Below are 15,117 nucleotides of genomic sequence, written 5' to 3' on the forward strand. Positions count from 1 at the left end.
TCATGTTGTCATGTTGCTTTTCAGTGGCAGCGCCTGACAGACCAGTCCAGGTTGACGGATAGCAGAGTCCTTATAATTTTAATGGACCTCAGATCGGGCCCAAGGTTCACCTTCCAACAGGACATTAATCCGAAGCAAAAAGCAAAGACAACAAAGGAGTGGCTTAGGAACAAATCTCATTGTCCTTGAGTGGGCCAGCTAGAGCCTGGCATAGAACCCAAGCAAACATCTGTGGCCTGAACAAGGCTGCCAACCTATGGTGTCCAGCCAGCTTAACATGATCTACTGGGAAGGATGTCATAAAATATCCATCTCTGGGTGTGTGAAGCTTCTCACTTCACACTTGAGGACACTCCAGGCTAGAACAGCTGACTAAGAGGATTCAGTTAAGTACTGAGTGAAGGTTCTGGATACTTAGGTCAATGTGATATTTATTCTTTTATTTTTGATGTTTATAAGAAATCCTAAAATCCTGTTTTACTTTCTCATTTTGAGGTTTTGAGTGTTGGTTAATAAGGGGATAAAATGTCTTATGATTTTACTGCTAGGTTGCAATATAATAAAAAACTGAAGGAGTTGTAGTACTTTTTTAAGGTGCTGTATAAAAAATGTCCATCCTTGGTTCAAATCCTTCAAATCAGAAACTACTTTACATATTTCATTAAATGTAAAACGGAAATGGTTTCCATTGTTTTTGTGACTGGGTCACTATGGGGCTATATGATCACTACAGCTAATTTCCTTTGAAACTGAACCAGCTGTGTGAAATGCAATGACCAGTCCTGGATGGACAAGTTGACCTTTTTTTAATTTGGAGATGCTAAGGACACTTGAAATCCACTTGGGATGGGCAAAACCCAATAACTGATATTTCGTTTCATTAAAAGAAAGAATTTGCCCTCATAAGAGGTTTGTTGTTTTGAAAGCATGCAGATAGAGTGCCCATCCAAAAGCATGAGTGAGCACTCCGATCAAGGTATGTCTTTGTAAAAATAAACTAAACATTGTGTGAATTGGCAATTAAAGTGTCAGATAGAATGAACAGCCATAGTATTCCAGCTTAGCAAAATTGTGCCCTGGTGCTCATAGATCAAAATGTATTATTAAATCAGCTCTCTGCCCCATGACCCTACCAGCAGTGCCCCACCTCTATTTTATTCAAATTGTGATCCTCATTAAGGCACAGCTTAATTTAAGATAGAATTCTTCAACATTTGTTGACTATGGCGAGTGCCAAATAATAGCATAAAATGTATAAGATTAGCTTGTCTAGAAGATAAGACAATAAATAATAAAGCTGCTTATCCTTGTCTGTTTGAAGTCTCTAATATGATTAAAATGTAATTGTTATGCCCAGTCACATTCAGCAATATTATTAAATAAAATGAGCAACCTCTGCTGCTTTAACTGTATACTGTTTTCACTTCCTCCTAAAGGGGGCAGCAACACCAAAGGAGTTCTATGCAAAGAATTCCCGCTGGACAGAAGGCCTGATTTCTGCTTCAAAAGCAGTAGGCTGGGGAGCAACGCAGATGGTGTAAGTGTTTCTGTTACTAGTCCTCCTGTTTATTTTCAGTCTTCATGCTTACGTGAAAGTAAACTTTAGTAGGCGGACGAAGTGCTGCACAGCCTGTTATCTCACCCACTGCATGTACACGACCACAACAGTTAATGCTCATTGACTTTATTGAATCATCATTTACCCATCTAGGAAGGGAAACAAAACATTATTTAGGTATGTAAGACTGGGCAGCTGCTAAACTGGGGAAGGCTAAACGCCGGAGTTACACTTTGAGATAAGGCTGGTGGCATATTCTAAATAATACCTTGTTTGAATTCCCAGAGTATTCTGTCGGGATTCATAATGAATCGAGTAGAGTGAAGTTTACTCTTCATGTGAAACGTGATTTGCAGTAAAGGTCATTATTTCTGTAACACTCGTTTATTTGTTTAAGAGTTTACCAAGTGAGATTCCAAGTGCATTTGTGTTTGCTATAGCAGGTGGGGACTCAGTTTTAACTTAATTCTAATGCTTTGTGGCAGTCGTCCTTAAAGTAGGCAAATGTGTAAATACTCTGCGATGATTGGTCTTTATGGTATTTCAAGTATAGCAGTCTCTCTGGGGATGAAGAGAAAGGGTTCAATAAATGTGAAATTCATTGTATTCCTTATAACAGAATGAAGCTATTCAAGTGCTAAGCCGTGTGTGCCACATTACCCAGAGGCCTCCTCATCAGGAAATCCTACAGTGGTCTGTCAGCACATTGCACCCCAAATTGACCCCCAGCCACCACTTGTCTCTCATGGGCTTTGCTTTGGTACTTTTTGGTGGATGATAGGTAGTGATGTTTCCACCCACAGGTAAATCAGGTTGTGAAGGAAACTGGATCAAAAGCAAATACAGGGTATCTTTTGATTTTTGCAGCCATTGATGTGAGTCTGTTGAAAACTGAGCACTTGATGTGCTAGTTCGGTATTTTTGGGTGATTCACGTTCAGATACAGGTAAAATTCCGTTACAACAATCTTCCAGGGACTTAAAAAATATTTTGCTATAATGAATCTTTCGTTGTAATGAGATTCTGTATTTGTTACTATAGTGCTTTCTTTAACTTGCGTCCAGGTGTCGGCAGTCATTTCAATAGCTTCTTTTGTGTTAATTTTAATCTTCTCCTGCCTACAAGTTATGCTGACAAGTATTTTTCTCAGCATTTCCTTGCGATAATACACTTTCAGGGTGCGAATGATGCCCTAATCCAATGGCCGAAGCACTGCTGTGCAATTGGGTGGGAGGAATTCAAAGTGAACACTATCTAAATGTGGAAGCATGTTGTGGGCAGTACAGTTATCAATCAGAAGCCAAATTAGCCGTTTCTTCTTCTTCATATTGTGAGGTTTCTGAATTCTTTTGGGATTCCCCCACCCAATGGGAACGTCACGCTGAAGTGCGTCCCGAAGCGAGATTGCCGCATGTGTGTAGGATTGTTTGTCTGTTGCCGGTGTAGGGCAACAGCAGGGTCACATCGGTGCAGTGACGTGCCAAGGAAGCGAATCCTAAAAGATGAGAATTGCGCTATAAGTGGCCTGTCTTACACCTCAAAACACGAGGCTGAGTCTCAGTACTTTAGCAAAACCAGCTTTATTAAGCTTGAAACAGGAACAGCACTGTCATTTATTGTATCGGGATCTTCACTCTCTACAGCCGTTGCCGGTAACATTGCGGCTGCTGCTGCTGCCTCCGTTTTTAGTGGAGAAAACACAGCTGTAACAGCTGACTCTACTGTACACCTAAAAAGCTTTAGAAATGCTGGTGATGCATGCTGACATGTGCCGGCTGTATGCCAACATGCGATTACAGCCGATTTGTCGCCTGTGGACAATCCATCCTTGTCTTTGAAAAATGTAACCAAACACACAAAAATGCAACACATGATTACTCCATCAACCCTGCTGCAGCGCCAAAATGTATTATCGTAGTATTTCCCTCTACTTACCCTTTACCTGTTTTCTCAAGGGTAAATGTTTTTGTCAAGTTTATCGGGTTGGTCTACTGTGGCACTTTAAGATGAACACACACACACAGACCCTAACCACAACAGTGCCCCATGAATGACACACACACACACACGCTGATTAACCCTTAGCACTTTAAACCACACAAGAGCTATAGGAATAACAGCTTGTCATTCAACACTTCAAGAGACTTACTTATTTTCGGCACGAACAACAATACGATGTTTTAGTGATATCTCAGACCTAAATATTACTTTTGGTCTACAAGAATACATTTAAACATACAAAGACTCAGCACTCTTGACTATAGGCCATTTATCAGCCAAGAAAACCTTCTTTATCGTATTGTCCCTAACTACTGAGTAGCGCCCTCACTCTCCGCCTTCTAAACCTCGCAGCACAGAAATAATGGCAAAAATCAGGCCATCACCAGGTGCTCAAAGAAATTTAACTTATTACTTCAATCTCTCTAGATATTAAGACAAAGCATAGAAAGTTAAAAGCAGCATGGTATTTATTACAAGAATAATAATAATACCACTGGAACAAAGAATACTAGAAAATAGGTACTGATAGGAAAGTCTGAATATATAGTCTTTAGAAAAAGCTTACGAAAAAGTTACAGATGACAAGAATGAATGTCCCAGCGATGCGTTTGATTTAGCAATCGATGTTCATGATGCCTTTCTGACGACCAGTGCCGTCTTCGTCTGTTCCTCTTCTTCTTTTGTACTTTCTTCTTCTTTGCTTCTCCTTCTTGCTTCTCAAACCAAGGCATATTTATTATGAAATGTCATGCCTTGGTTTCACAACACATGCACCCGATTGGCTGGATGTCAAAATGATTGATGAATTAATTCACTGTCGGTTTTCCCACACAACAAAACCTTTGATGTACTCTGAGGTATCGGTAGTTCTTCCTGTCCCAGGCTGTAAACCAAACTGTTGTTCCAGATGTCCATCCATGAAGTAATCAATAGCCTGAGGTATCAGCTCAGCACCCTTTCCCAGGCTCACCAAATTAGCACGAAGTTATGAACAAGTGTTATAAAAGTAAGGTGTAAGGGAAGAAAACCTGCTTTAATTTGTCTTAGTTCATCTGTTGTCTTGTCTCGAACAAAATGTAATGGAAAACCAAAATGTACAGATTTTATACACTATAATAACTGGCAATATCTTTTTTTCTTTTTGCTGCAAGCAAGAGCTCCAAACTTTTACATTTTTTTTCCTAATATGATTATCGTTTTTTCGTGTCTGCTGTTTCTATAGTAGGGCGACAATGAGTTAAATTCCAGTGGATGTTTTTCAAATGTTGACAAGCAATAAGCAAAAAGTTTCCCTGAAAACCACTGAAAACAAAAACCGCAAAAAAAAAAAACAATACGAGGAAAGTTTAATAAAAAAGAATTATTTTTATTTTTTTTACAGTGTTTCTTTTTGGGGATAGTTATGCACAACTGAGCTGCGACCACAGAACTAACTGCTCTGTGGATGATTCATTGAAGCATTTCAAGATCACTTCGTTGTAATGAAAGTATCTGCTGAATGTTCTTCGGAACACTCGTGTCATATGGGGAAACAGGCGGGACCATAAAAATACTTCGTTGTAATTCAAATTTTGTTGTAAAGATATTCATTGTAACGGAATTTTACCTGTATATTCATATGGTTAGCAGAGTTTGTGGAGACTAACCTGTGGGGAGAAAGTGCTGGAAAGGTTGTTAATTTCAGTAATGCTAAGTTATGTGCTGATTTGATTAACAGTAATCTTTGACCTGTTGCACACAGTTTTGCTGAGCCTTGAGATACTTTATCAGCAGTTGTGCTGAATCTCCTGATAATTAGGCTATAATGTTTAGGATTCATATTGCGTTTACAAATTTGAAATAAAAGTAATTTTTTTCTTCCTGCTTTGCTTTACATTAGCATACTTGTCTGATGCCTTTATCCAAGTTGTTTGAGATCCAGTTGGTTACATTGCTTTTGTTTTTCTAGTAGGTGAAGTGACTTACCTCAGGGTCCCACATAGTCAGTCATGAGATTTAATCCCACAACCTATGGTTTGACATCCAAAGCCTTAAATATGTCACCGTACTGCCCTTTTTCTGATACTCTGGAAAGAGTTATTTCTCAGTGTTAAGTGTTTAGATCTTTGACGTGGTGCTAGATAAACTTTTGTTTTTGGCCAGCATTCAACATTTAGATCTCAGTGTCTGTCTTTCTTCACAACATTCCCAAGATCTGACCTGCCTTCACCACGTTACCTTCATTTAGGCTGTGGAGTTGCAGCACTACAGCTGATGAGGACTACTTAAACTCTCCACAACTCTGTCTGACCTTAGGTCTGTAAATCCAGTACTCATGACTGCTGTGCTTTTGCCAAATGTAGTTTGAGTTAGCACTGCATTCTCGATCATGGAGTCCTTGGCATCTGTAGCTCCCCTTTCAGTTTTTACAATAAATGCACCCACTAAATGGTATCTGCTGTAAAGGTTCTGAGGTCCGAATTACATTGTGTTTCCCCTGAAAATAATGGATCACCTCTGTGAATGATGAATGGAGTAGTATTTCATACCAACTGTCTAATTTCCTTTTGGTACAGAGAGTCTGCTGATAAAGTAGTGCTGCACACCGGCAAATATGAGGAGCTCATTGTATGTTCCCATGAAATCGCTGCAAGCACAGCTCAACTTGTTGCTGCATCTAAGGTAGAAAGGACAGATCTACATCATTCTCTGAAGTTGTTCTGAGGTGATAGGGGCAGTCATTGTGACAGTGCCACTCAAGTATTTATCTGTCTTTTGCTTCCTTAGGTAAAGGCTGATAAGAACAGTAACAACCTGTCAAGGCTTCAGCAGGCTTCACGCCACGTCAATGAAATGGCAGCCAATGTGGTGGCTTCAACAAAATCTGGCCAAGAACAGATTGAAGATAAAGGTGAGAGGAAAGGAAAGTTGATTGATGTCTTGAAGTTTCGGATGGCCTTGGTGTGAAATAACTCCAGGTAGAACATGTTCCTGCTGGTGTTTTATTTAGAGATGATGACAGTAAATAGTGTCAAGGTTAAAGCTGTAGACCAACAGTCGCTAATCCAAATGAGAAGGCAGTTGAAACAAGCTCTGTGAATAAGAGGACCTTCCTTGTATTTGAAATTGTTTGATCACAACAGCCATATATAAGTTATTTCTCTAAGTAAGCCATTTGTTTGTGGGCTGGTAAAAGTGAGTGACGCAGGCTAATAACCTACGGGTATTGTGTGTACACTTGCTGCTGTCATGGAATAGTATTTTGTTTTGTTTCTAGCAAGTTTTTTTTTTGTTAAATGTTTGATTTTTAATTGTGATATATCTGTAAATAGTGACCTTTCAGCACATTAATTTTGTTCTTACCATCAGACACCATGGATTTCTCTGGAATGTCTCTTATTAAACTGCGAAAAGAAGAGATGGAGTCCCAGGTAACCTTTTTTATGGTCCTCTAAAATTCCAAGTTGCTTGCAGTGAAGTGGGCATAATTACAGAGCTTGGGCAGTCCATGGCTCATATGCTATGGACATGTCTAATGCCTTAAGCCAATTTTTAAATTCTTCTTCAACAAGGCCAGTCTCTGTGTCACACTAACATGTGGGATTTTCAGCCTACAAAATTATTCAGCAGAATTGTCAAAGGAAAAGCAACTGTGGCAGTGCACCTTTGTAGCATGTGGTGGGGAGTACTCTGTTCGTCTTTGACCAAGTCAGAAGTTTTCTTTCTGTGTGTATCTGAGAGCAAGGTGGTTGTTTGTTATAATATTTATTTATGTATGGATCATCTGTACAAAGCCAAGTTTTGCCCAAGAGACAATTAAAGTACAATCTATATATCTATAAAACAAAAGGTACTGTCCTGTGTCATTCATGTAGTAGCTGATGGAAGGCCTTACTCAGTTATGAAACTATTGCAAATAGTTTACAGGAAAAGAGTTTCTTCTTTCTGCTTTTAAAATACCAAAATGAAGAGCTTTTACTTGCTTTTTAGTATGTTGTTCGCTCAGTTAATGTTCTCAAATTAAAAGCAATCTAATCTTACTTTTGTCATCTCCTTTAGGTTAAGGTGCTGGAGCTGGAAAGCAAGCTGGAAAATGAGCGAATGCGTCTGGGTGAACTGAGAAAGAAGCACTATGAGCTGGCCGGAGGGATAGAGGACACGCCCACCGTGGAGCAGCCAATCAAGACCGCTTCATCTGCTTCAGTGTCGATGAGGCCCGGCAGCCTGAAGAAGCCTCCAGTTGCTCAGAAACCAACAGTGCCTCCAAAATCCAACAATCCGGTAACCTGTCTTTATGCCGGTACACTAATGACACTGTCCCCCCATGCCTATGATGGACACTTCTCAAAAACCAGCAGTAATGTTGGTTTGGTGAAGCACAACATGTCTGCGCTTTGCACTGCAGCTCTTTAGTGTCACAGCATTTTTGTTTTTAAAGACAAACACAAAATTCTACCTGGTGTTTCAATGGCTGAACTGGACGTGTTTTTTTTTTTTAATGCGATCTTTTTCTTCTTTCTCTTTTCTTGCAGTTAAATACAAGTGATGGAGTCTACAAGGCCCAGTTAATAGACTTTTAAATGCCTTTGCCAATTTGGACTGAGGGTTTTTTGTGCGTCAATGGGTGCATCCAACTTGAGGTATGTGGGTGCTCTGGCAAGGTTTTGGAACTTAATGAGAGCTCCTAAGTGAGGCTTTGTGATCCTTAATTGGCAATATATTTTATAAACAGTTGAACATTCTACCTAGGACTGCATAAAGCACAACTACTATGTAGCACATACAACTGCAGAGCAATATGGTTTTTCTTAATTACTGGTTTTTAAATCTCCATTAGAAAGCATTTTAATTGATTTTTGTTTCTTGATTTTAAAGATCAATCTTGGCTATGACTGTGGATTGTGCGTATAGTGTCTGTCTTCTCTGCATTTCTATATAAGGAGTTAAAAGTGGTGCTTCCATATTAATTTCAAAAGCCCTCTGCCTTTATTTTAAATAAATCTAACAAATAATGTTAGGCCTTTTTACCTTTTTTATGGTAGCAATAACTTTCAATGTATTTGAAAACACATGATGAACACAAATGTATTAAATATCACCCTCTGCTGAGATTTCTGCTTCTTCCAGTAAGACAATTAGCACACATTTGGGTTTGTTTTGTATAGAAATGCCTAATGAAGTTGCTTCCAAGTTATTTATTACTCTGATTTTTAACTGCACTGATCACCCACTGTCTGTACATCTGTCTGTAATTTTCATAGGACAATTTTATGTATAAATAAAGGTAAAGTCTTTAGTAGCTGCTGTCATTCCCATCTTACAAATCCAAACACTGTGGATTGTCACTGATAACCTCGCTTCTACTAAAGTGCTAAAAGGAACACGTCTATAAGTTTGATGAACGTGAAGAATTAAGTCTGTTCTTTAGTTCTTTAGAGTAAAGAGTGTCCTTTACAGTGTATGGTGGGATATGTTATAACTGAACTGTCGACACAAAGTGGGAGCTGCTTGACATCCAGCTGAGGGGCTCTGAGAATTGTACATTTAAAAGTGTATCTAAAAGAAATACAGTAACGCTATGCTACCCAAGCAGTGTATGAGTGTATGCTAGAATTTTTTTTTTTTGTCCACCTTCCCTTCAACCCAAAGGCTTGGTGAGATGTCATTGTGCATGTTCTGGTTCTAATCCTTCGTAATGCTGAGCACATAAACTGGCTGGGGATTTTGGTATTTTACAAAAGGCTGCAACATCACAGTTAAAACCAAGTGATGACAATGTTAGCTTGTGGTATTTGCAAAATGAGCCCCCCCCCCCTTTCTTTCTTTCTTTCTTTCTTTCTTTCTTTCTTGCTACCATCACCACTAAGTGCCTGTTTTGCATGTGATATGTGACCCCAAACTGGATAACCAGGTTAGATTACGGGTGGGTGGATGAACAAAAAATATGTAGCATATTGGAGATCTGCTGTATAGAGGTCAGCAATAGTCAAATATCCCAATAATAACTTTTCTAGTCTTGACAGTACAGTTGACTATCAATCCAAAAGTCATTTTTAACTTTTCATTTTCAAAAATACTTAGTAGTCCACTGACCTATTTTTTTAGTGTAGAAAAGTGGGCATAAGGCTGCTTTTCGTAAAACATACAAGAGAAGACTGAGGAGACGTGATGGAAGCTATACATATTGTGTTGCACTTAACTCCCATTTGTCCCCCTTGCACTGTGTCTCCCTGTGATGTGTAAAATGTACTAACTCTGCTGAGGGTCACACTAGCTCTGGGTGCAAGGCCGGGATTGGCCACAGACAGTGCCAGTCCATCACAGATCACTTTGGAATGGTTGATTAACTTGCGTGTGTTTGTGGCCTGTGGAAGGAAAACTGGAGTAGCAGCAGAAACACTCAGAAAAAATCAGTAGAAGAGGCAAACTCCACACTGACAGCAGGCTGCAGGATTTCAACTAAGGATCCTGGATCTGGAAGGTTTACCCAGTGTACTGCTGTCTGTTTTGAGGTTTCCTTTCTGTCTTTATTTCTACCGAACCCAATGTCTGTACCATTTCCTGTCTATACACACACACACACACACACACACGATGATCTTTCATTGTTTGTTTTGTGCATTCCCTCTCCTCCTCTACATATTTGCCGTCTCTGTATTTGAAAACCATTGTGGCCTTCCCCTTGTTACATGTGTTGTCTCTTTATATCTGCCATTTCCTTTATCTGCCTATACTTTCTCTTCATCATACCTCTCCTCTTTCCCATCTGTATTTTCAGTCTTCCTTTTCCTCTATCACACTCACTTTCATCATCTTTCTACCTCTATTGCTCAGTTTTTCTTTATTTCTCCCTCACTTTCCTGTCTTTGTCTTTCTTCTGTCCACTTACATATCTTTTCCTATCTTTTTATCTACCCTGTTTTTTTTCTCCCTTTCCAAACTTTATCTCTCTGTCCTACACTTATCTGTCTTTGTCTCTCTAGTCTTCTTATATAATTTTAAAGATGGCTGACCATGAGCTTGTTGCTGAAGAACTGGAATCTTAACAGATGCAGAATCAACCACTCCTTCCCAGACTAAAGCATCTCAGGTATCAGAAAGCTCATCTTTTGTAGACTACTTTGATTCAGCTAACTCTATTCTGCATCATGCTGCTCTCACCCCAGGCAAAGTCAGCTTTATATCCGCTCCTGCTCCAGACAACGATGATGATGACAGAACCTAGTAAATTCGACAACAGATGCAAAAATCCCAAGTCCAGGTCATCTGCACTTTCAGTCTAGCATCGCCACACACAGCTGCCTTAAACCTCTCTGCAGACAGTGGTGACATGGTCATTATAAAAGACCTGATTGTGCACCACCTGAACCATAAAATGTTGGTGTCATATTTCCCGAGCACATGAGTTAAAGATGAAGAAAGAGGGGTGGGACTATTGGGGCAATTGTAGTCCACACTGGCATCAATGACATTGATTCTGTAGATCAGATGAAACCTACAGTTGACTCCTGGCTGTAAATACATGGGTGAGAACCTTCTGTGAGAGGTGAAGCATCAGTCTCGATGACAACTGGGACCTCTTCTGGGAGAGACCGCTTTTCTACAGATGTGATGGCCTGCATCAAAACACATTCTGTGTTCTATGACAATATCCCAAAGGTAATCTGTCTTTCTTTACAACATAATTTTATTTCTAATGTTTACTATTATGCCATGTTAGGATTTGATAATTCTGTAGGGACATCACCTATAGATGTGTACTGTGTTAGCACTATAAAAACAAACTATAGTCTAACTGAAAAACCTGGACAAAGCGGTATAAATGGGAACAACTTAATTACCATTTCAAGCTGCCGTAACACTCCCCTTCAGCTGTGCTCTACAAAGACTTTAAATGTGGTTTTACTAAATATTAGAGCATTAACCAGCAAGACTTTAACAGTTACATTAAGTGAAACATTGCTCAGCTCTGCTGTAGTGTTAATTGAAGCAGCTCCCCTGAATAACATCTTGTTGTGATGTGAGATTTTGCATATAACTTGAGAAAAGCCAAGCAAAATGACCCCTTTTATTGGCTAACTAAAAAGATTACAATATGCAGGACTGTCGAGGTAACTCAGGCCCCTTCTTCAGGCAGGATGTCATTACAAGGGGCTTGAGTTAGCTCGACAGTCCTGCATATTGTAATCTTTTTAGTTAGCCAATAAAAGGGGTCATTTTGCTTGGCTTTTCTCTACATTCATAATGGCTGACACAGTACAACACCCTAGTACTACATATAACTTGTTGAATGTTTTGTATGTCTTTATTTGTAATTTAGGCAAAGCAAATGTAATTTAGTGTTACTTTGGTGAGAGGCATTCGTGTTTGCCCCCCTTTACGACTAAGTCTCTTTGTAATTTTACGACAGGATTTGGGGTAATGTGTCTTAAACCAGTTTGGCGAGTGTTTCTTTGCTAAAGTCTTTCTACCCCCGCAAGTAGGCTAAGGTGTACTTTAACATATGGTTTGGGGGGGTGTTAAGATGTTCTATTTCCCCCATTGGTCTGAGGTATGGCTGTTTGGAATTGGCTTGTCTCAGAGGCCTTTGAGTACCATGATGTCCTATTGGCTGTAGGGGTTGGACAGAACATCTATAAATGTACGTGCTTAACCTCACATTCTCTCTCTTGCTAACCTGTGATGATGTTGAAGTATCGTCACACCATGAACTGATGAAGACAACACAATGAAGAGCAAAGCTCAGCAGACATATTGAACAGACAAGTTGGCTGAAAGCTGAGCACCAATGATGCCTTAACTAGAGACATTTTAAATAACTACAAGTCTGTGTGCCACCTGAACTACACATCACCATTTCATCAGGTTGTATGGTTGCCAATATTCAAATGTACTTTGCATTTTGTTATTATTTATGAATATTATCAATAATGCATTGTTTAAACTGTAATTCTTGCTTGTCTTTTTACTACATCTAATTGCCTGAGCTTATAGATATAGAATACCTTATAAACAGTGGTAAATCTGTGAGATTAGGCATTTTGACAGAGGCTACTTATTAATAATACCAAAGGGGAAAGTAGAGCAAAACCTATTACTCTACCAAGATAAAACACATCTCTGTTCATTTAGCTTGCAAAGCTAAAAAAGGCAGCGGTTTAGCAAGTATTTCCTTGGGCCGATTAAACTGTAAAGATGCTTGTTTTGGTACTTTGGTGTCTTTAGAGTATCTTGTTTTGATTATTCAAGGAGTGTCCCAGTTCTTTGTATTGACTGTTTACAGACATCCAAAATATAATGTGTATTGAGGAATTCTCAGAGTTAATAGCTATAATAATAACAACTATGACAGATTCCTAAGTGAAGGTAATTTCCCTTGTCACATGAATAACCAATATGACCTGAAACCAAGAGAATTCATGAACTTGATGCACTGTTTTGATCTTGGTCAGCACATCACCCAGCCCACACATAAGGGATAGCACACGCTGGATTAAAAGTTGATGCGAGTTAGGATGTGGATGTTGGTATATTGGAACATTCTTAGCATATTATTTATTGCAGAAATACTGATAACTACAACTAATGAGAAGTGTGGTGTTAAATGTTACTTTGATACATCTGTAGCTTCAGTGTTTTCTAATCTAAACAATCGGATTGTAATGCTTATCTTAATAATGCAAAAAGTGTAACCAGTAAGGTTGAAATTTTTAATGCTGAGGAGAAAGCTGTGGCTGACATAGTGGCCCCTGAAAAGACTGCTAAGAAATCCTCCAGTACTATGCTGTCTACGAAGACCCAAAGAGTGTCTTATTTAAAGAGTGCATGCCAGAGGGCTGAGTGTAAATGGAGAAAAACTAGACTGATAGTCCACTGTGAAATAACTGACTATAAGAGAAGGCAGTCTTATTTGTCTAAAACTATAAATGATAATGCAGGTAATCCAAGAGTTGTATTCTCAACTATTAATAGTCTTCTAAACCCAGCTCAGTCAATGGAGTGCCTCCTTAAAACTACTAGTGAAACTTGTGAGGCTTTTGCTATATTTTTTTAAATACAAATGTAAAAATCTCAGATAATATAGTACATCCATAACCCACCCCCCGGTTAATCAGATTAAATCCCAGCATGCATTTTAAAGCAATTTAATTTTTTTTATAGATATCAGTCTGTACAATTCAACGGCTAGCTGAATGGGGGATGGTTGAGTGATTGAGTGACTGACCCATTTGCAAACCAAAGTATTTCCTTGTGTGAGTCATGAAAAATTGAGTGATAAAAGGAAATAAAATTTTGGTGAGGATTGTAATGTTAAAACATTATGTTTTTGACACATTTCAGTCAGATTTTCAAACAAATCATGAGCTGGTTAAAATAGTGAATGATTTGTGGGTTAATGCGGACAGAGGCCATATACAGTATATGTTATTGTTCTCTTGGACTTGAGTGCAGCATTTGACACTGCAGACCACCATATTCTTATAAATCACCATAGACAATGAATCAAAATTGGTTTCAATCTTACGGTACATGTAGAAAATTTTGTTAGTTATGGCAATTGTACTTTGGAGATCCATGGTCTTCTATATGTTGTACCATAATCTGTTCTGGGTTCCTTGCCTTCCTCAGTCTACATATTTCAATTCGGTCAGTTTATCTCAAAACACAAGGCGACTTATACCACAGCTATGCAGATGACACATAGCTTTATTTATCTATACCTCCTGATGACCTTGATATTCCTGGCTCTTTGATCTAATTTCTTAGCAGTATTTCCGACTGAAAGAGTAGTAACGTTCTCAACCTAAATAAGGAAAAAAAAATAAACAGAAATTGTAGTGATTGGCAGACATGGGCATTCCCTGGGTTTAAAAGTCAAATGGAGATGAAGAATTTAGGGGATATCTTTGACTCTGACCTAAACTTTAAATTGCACAGTAACCAGATTACTAGGACAGCATTTTTTCAATTAAGGAATTTAGCAAAAGTTACACCTCTTACAACTTTATAACTTTACAAGATGCTGAAAATATAGGTAATGCTTTTGTTTTTAGTCAACTTTTAGGTTTTAGTCAACTAGATTCATGTAATGCACTCCTAACTGGACTACCTACGAAAGACAATCGGCTGTAATTAGTGCAGAATGCAGCCGCCAGAATCTTAACTAGAAAAAGAAAATCTAAGCACGTTACCAGTTTTAGTGTCATTACATTGGTTACCTGTGAAATTCAGAATTGTATTTAAAATACTACAAATGATTTATAAAGCCTTAAATAATGTCGGTCTATCCTATATTTTGGAAATCCTGTCTCTGTACACTCCCAAGTCATAACCTTAGATCTTTGACAGGAGGTCTGCTTATAATTCCAAGAGGAAAACTTAAAAGAAATGGTGAGGAGGCCTTTTGCTGTTATACACATAAAATCTGGAATAGCTTACCAATACAGATTTGCCAGGTTAATACTGTGGATCATTTTAAATAAATGATAAAAAAAACAATTATTTTAATTGGGCTTTCCCATGACTACATTTTAGTTGTACTGCTACTAATAGACTATAACAGGTATAGAATTTTCATA

General features: G+C 38.6%; 1 protein-coding gene across 3 annotated transcripts in view; it reads left to right on the forward strand.

Moving 5' to 3' along the window:
• Positions 1 to 8,837, forward strand: part of LOC120540853 (huntingtin-interacting protein 1-related protein-like) — a 67,848-nt gene extending 59,011 nt beyond the window's left edge. For 2 of the 3 annotated variants that reach the window (XM_039771954.1, XM_039771955.1), the window contains exons 27-32: positions 1,437 to 1,537; positions 6,115 to 6,220; positions 6,326 to 6,449; positions 6,908 to 6,969; positions 7,598 to 7,819; positions 8,071 to 8,837. In XM_039771954.1, coding sequence (XP_039627888.1) covers positions 1,437 to 1,537; positions 6,115 to 6,220; positions 6,326 to 6,449; positions 6,908 to 6,969; positions 7,598 to 7,819; positions 8,071 to 8,118 — 663 coding nt within the window. In that variant the 3' untranslated portion in view covers positions 8,119 to 8,837. Of the gene's footprint in view, positions 1 to 24; positions 1,408 to 1,436; positions 1,538 to 6,114; positions 6,221 to 6,325; positions 6,450 to 6,907; positions 6,970 to 7,597; positions 7,820 to 8,070 lie in introns of those variants that run through there. The other variant, XM_039771956.1, reaches the window with a different exon arrangement.
• Positions 8,838 to 15,117: the final 6,280 nt, after the last annotated feature.

The sequence above is a fragment of the Polypterus senegalus genome, chromosome 12, assembly GCF_016835505.1.
Source record: "Polypterus senegalus isolate Bchr_013 chromosome 12, ASM1683550v1, whole genome shotgun sequence".
Lineage (NCBI taxonomy): Eukaryota > Metazoa > Chordata > Cladistia > Polypteriformes > Polypteridae > Polypterus > Polypterus senegalus.